Raw genomic sequence first — 4,200 nt, 5'->3', positions numbered from 1 at the left:
TGTAATAGGTGCTTAATAAATGTTTATTGACTTTCCCCTCTTCCTACTCAATCTTACCTCCCTCTGAGACTACTTCCCATTCTCCTATCTCTCCCTCCTTATACCTTCTCCCTCTGATGTAGTTTAAGAGGTTCAGGGACCCCTCCCCCCCCCCCCCCCCCCCCCCCCGCATGCCTTAAGGAAACTGCAACTCAACAGGAATGATGCTAAAGCTTATATAGGAAAAGTAGTGGGTTATCTGGAAGATCTGCTAATTAGGGGATAACTCACAACCTTGATCTCAGGCGTCATTCACTACTGGAAACCAGGGGAAGGGGTTTCTCAGGGTGCATTTTTGGTCTGTGACATCTGTAGCAAGATAGCTTTGAGAGCTGATGTCTACAGCTTGACCTCTGGATTGAACATGATAACTGGGAATCAATACATGGTAATTCTGTGGTTACAAGATAGTCCTGTATAGATAGACCTCTTCAGAGGTCACCTTGTTCTTGTGATGGGGAAAGACAGTTTGTTTTACTGGGGCCCACTCATGAGTTATTGCTAGGCATAGTGGCCTTGGGCTGGGGAGAAAACTGTCAGGGATTGTTTTGAAGCTGGGGGGAAATGTGGCCTTGGAATTGGGGTTCAAGCATAAGCACCCAAGCACCCCATCACCTCCCCTTTCTTCCCCTATTCCTCTCCATCTTTTCTCTTTCTCCTCCCTTATTCTCTGCCCACCTCCTTTCCCTCCTCTTCCCTACCCACTCTCCCATATCTTTCCCTCCCCAACCTCTCTTCTTCCCCCTCCTTCCCCAAGCTCTCTTCCTCCCTTTCCTTTTTCCTCATCTCTCTCACCCCAAAGCCTTTCTTTCTCCCTTCCAGTCTAGTCTCCACTCTCCCATATACTCTCACTTTACACCCCTCTCCCCTCCTGAACCATGAGCGTTGCTGTGATCATGGGGCTCACATTCTTCACTGGACCATAGATTTAGAACTGAAATCAACAAAGGCTGATGCAGTGAAATGACTTAACCAGGGCCACACAAGTAGCATTTGAATTCTGGTTTTCCTGACTCCAAGCTGGGTGCTGGTACAAGCTTAGCACCATGTGAGAATGGGACATACAGAATTTAAATACAAGACAGAATATAATACAGACAAATAACCTTTACAAACAGAAGATGTTTCAAAGATCAGAGGATGAAACAATGGTTTCTAGCTTGAGTGAATGGGAGGCAGGCTACAGTTGGAATACAAAAGTCTTCCTGGAGGAAATGACATTGATTCATTAGTTGAAAAAAGGGCCTGATTTCAACAGGCAAAGCCAGAGGTGAAGGAGGATATTGTAGGTTGGGACAGAAAATCACGTTTTATAGAACATACATATAGTTTGGACAAATAGGAGGCAGCATGAAAGGGGGCAGGGCAGTTGTAATCTAACCCTGTAGTTAGGGTCAGACTTGTCGTGGGCATCAAATGCCAGAGAGAAGAATCTGGACTTTCTCCAGTAGATCATAGGGAGCCCTGGAAATTGTTGGATCATTCAGGTAATCAGAGTTTAAGTCAATCAGTCAACTGGCATTTTTTTAAAGGATCTGGTATATGCCAGGCACCATGCTAAACCCTGGGGATAGAATTCTGGCAAGATGACTCTATAGTCTGTAGCTGGGGTTAGATGGGGAGAATATGGGGTAGAGAGGACCATCAGGAGATTAGTGCAATAGTCCAGGTTGTAGAGAAAGAGGACTGGGGAAGCAGCTGTAAGAAATCCAGTGAACAGGAATTGGGAACTGATTGGTTATGTGTGTGTGTGTGTGGGGGGGGGAGATTGGTGTTCAGCCTGGTAGACTGGAAGGATGGTAGTTTCAGTAACAGAAAAAGTTCAGTGCTCAATCTATTCTTCTCCCTTGGCAGTGCCAAGGGTCAGCAGTGCCCCTAGCCAACAGTGGGGGGTCCATTAAATTAGGGAATTAGTGTCTCAGGGGTTCATCTGGTCCAGTTGTCTATAGGGATGGGGAAAAGTCAGTACAGGCCTGGGTGGGGGAATGTGAAAGGGGTGTTGGAAGATGGGGGAAGCCCACTTTCCCCGATCCCCAGAGGTGACCCAGGGTGCCCGCGCGCCCCCTGCTGCCAGTTCAGCTCTGAACCATTCAACTTCCCCACACTGGTGGGCTGGCATCGGCTTTGTCAGTGGAGGGGCGGAAAGCCTCTGTCCCAAGGGGTGGGCGCAGGGGCGTCAGGTGCTCAGCGGTGGCTCCAGCAGGCAACTCTCAGCAGGGTTTATGGCAATGGGATGGGGCAGAGGGTCCCCCTGGTCAGCGAGGCCAGAAACCGAGCGGGCAGCGCGTCCCCCAAGTCAGTGCCAGGTGGGGCGGGGCGGGGCGCTCCTCCGATGACAGCATCGCAGCCTGTTTACCTCTGGCAAGTTTGCAGCGGCGCAGGGGCTGGGCAGGGTTGGGCTGTCCCGCCGTGACGTCCGGCGCCCCGGACCCGGGGCCAAGGGGAAGAGGATCGGCTTCCATAAATAGCGCAGGGAGGGAGCGCACAGGGAGAAGAGCCGCCGCCGTCTAAAGTCTAACGGGATCCCAGTCCGGAGTCGGAGCCAGCCAGAGCTCAGCGCAGCCCCACTCGCTTTACACAGAGAGCCCACTCCCCAGGACCTGGGCGCGGCCCCAGTAGCAGCCATGCCCTTATCTCCCTCCTGTGGGCTGCTTCTCGCCTTCGCCTGCCACCTCGTCACCGGTCAGAGACAAGCACCAGTGGGTAAGCGGCGTTTGGAGGTCCCGGGGCGCCACTAGCCCTCACATCTGAAGCCAACTGCTCAGCTCTTGCTAATCAGATCCCATCCTGCATCCACAGAACTGACCAAACTTGAGGGTCTCCGCCAGCCCTAAGATTTGGGTTGGGGGTGCTCCAAGGAGTTCGGAGGGAGCGCTCCTGGACAATACTATAACTGGTACCCTCGTGCCACACCCCAAACCTCTGTAGCCAGTGTGGGGGTGTGGTTCTCAGTGCCTGGTTCAACATTCACTGAGCCCTGGGATGTTGGGAGTTTGTAGGGACGACCTCCGTGGCCTTGCAGTCCCCAGGGCTAGCCCACTTCGCTCCTCTTGGAGCCCCAGCATTCTTGGCCTCTTTGAACTACTCTAATTTGGAAGAGTCTCAGGGCCCTGGGGAGGATATTCTCCCTCACCCCAACCCCAGAGACAGGCGTAACGACCTCGGTAGGGGAATACCAGGCTGAGGGGAACCCAGGCAGCCTGGCTAACCCTCAAAGCCACGCCAAGACTAAGGCACTCACCCCTAGACCGAGGGCTGAGGGATAGGGATGTGGTTCTTGGGGTGCACAGGCGCACAGGGAAAGGCCACACATGGAAGGGGAGCAAATCTTCGGGCCGCTTCTCCACCTGACAGCGGATTGAACTTCACTGTCTCGCTTCCACCGGGGTCCCTAACCCTTTCCGATATCGCCAACCCCTCACCTCAGTCCTTGCTCCCCCTCCTCCCACGGCCTCTGGTCCAAGCATCTGAGCCCTCAGTACGGTCCCTGGCCCCACTCAAGGACCCAGGTGTCTCCCCAGGGTGATGGAGTCCTCAGCACAGCTCCTGCCCCGCCTTCCAAGACTCCTAGCACTAGAATTCCCCTACCAAGGCTACGCCTTTCTCGGATACCCCAAATCCCCCAAGGCTCCTCCCAGCACTACAACAGCGCCCCTCTCTGCTCAGGGGGAGACGTGGCGCCCCAGATGCTCCGGGAGATGAAGGAAACCAATTTGGTGCTGCAGGAAGTGCGGGAGCTCCTAAAACAGCAGGTGAGGAGGCGGTCGGGCTGCCTGGGTCTCCCAGAGCCTCAGGGTGTCCTTTCCTCCCACAGCCTGAATGGACCACAGTCTAATGCTAGCTTTTCATGACGGGGAGGGCGGGGGAGGCGCAGCTCCTTTTCCCTTCTGGGGTCCTCTCCGGGTAGGCTGAACCTCCCTCAATCCCCCCCTCGCCACTTCTCTTCCTCATCGCTTTTTTTCCAGATTAAAGAAATCACCTTCCTGAAGAACACGGTGATGGAGTGCGATGCTTGTGGTGAGGGCCCAAGGGAAGGCAATATTGAGATGCGGGACAAAGCCCGAGCAAGAAAAACAGATAGAGACAGAGAAAGAGACAGGAGAGGTGGAAAGACAGGGAGAATGGACAAAAGAGACAGAGAACAAAAAGCTGAGATAGAAG

The 4,200-nt window shown here is 53.7% G+C and overlaps 1 protein-coding gene across 1 annotated transcript in view; it reads left to right on the top strand.

Moving 5' to 3' along the window:
* Nucleotides 1–2,532: 2,532 nt before the first annotated feature.
* Nucleotides 2,533–4,200, top strand: part of COMP (cartilage oligomeric matrix protein) — a 12,943-nt gene continuing 11,275 nt past the window's right edge. The window contains exons 1-3 of the mRNA XM_069078817.1: nucleotides 2,533–2,742; nucleotides 3,706–3,791; nucleotides 4,005–4,056. Coding sequence (XP_068934918.1) covers nucleotides 2,664–2,742; nucleotides 3,706–3,791; nucleotides 4,005–4,056 — 217 coding nt within the window. The 5' untranslated portion in view covers nucleotides 2,533–2,663. The remainder of the gene's footprint in view (nucleotides 2,743–3,705; nucleotides 3,792–4,004; nucleotides 4,057–4,200) is intronic.

The sequence above is a fragment of the Petaurus breviceps genome, unplaced genomic scaffold (assembly GCF_028583685.1).
Source record: "Petaurus breviceps papuanus isolate PSGF00001 unplaced genomic scaffold, PetGlider_PUasm1.0 108, whole genome shotgun sequence".
Classification (NCBI taxonomy): domain Eukaryota; kingdom Metazoa; phylum Chordata; class Mammalia; order Diprotodontia; family Petauridae; genus Petaurus; species Petaurus breviceps.
The sequence above is the reverse complement of the archived record's forward strand: the minus strand, read 5'-3'. Positions and strand labels throughout refer to the sequence as shown.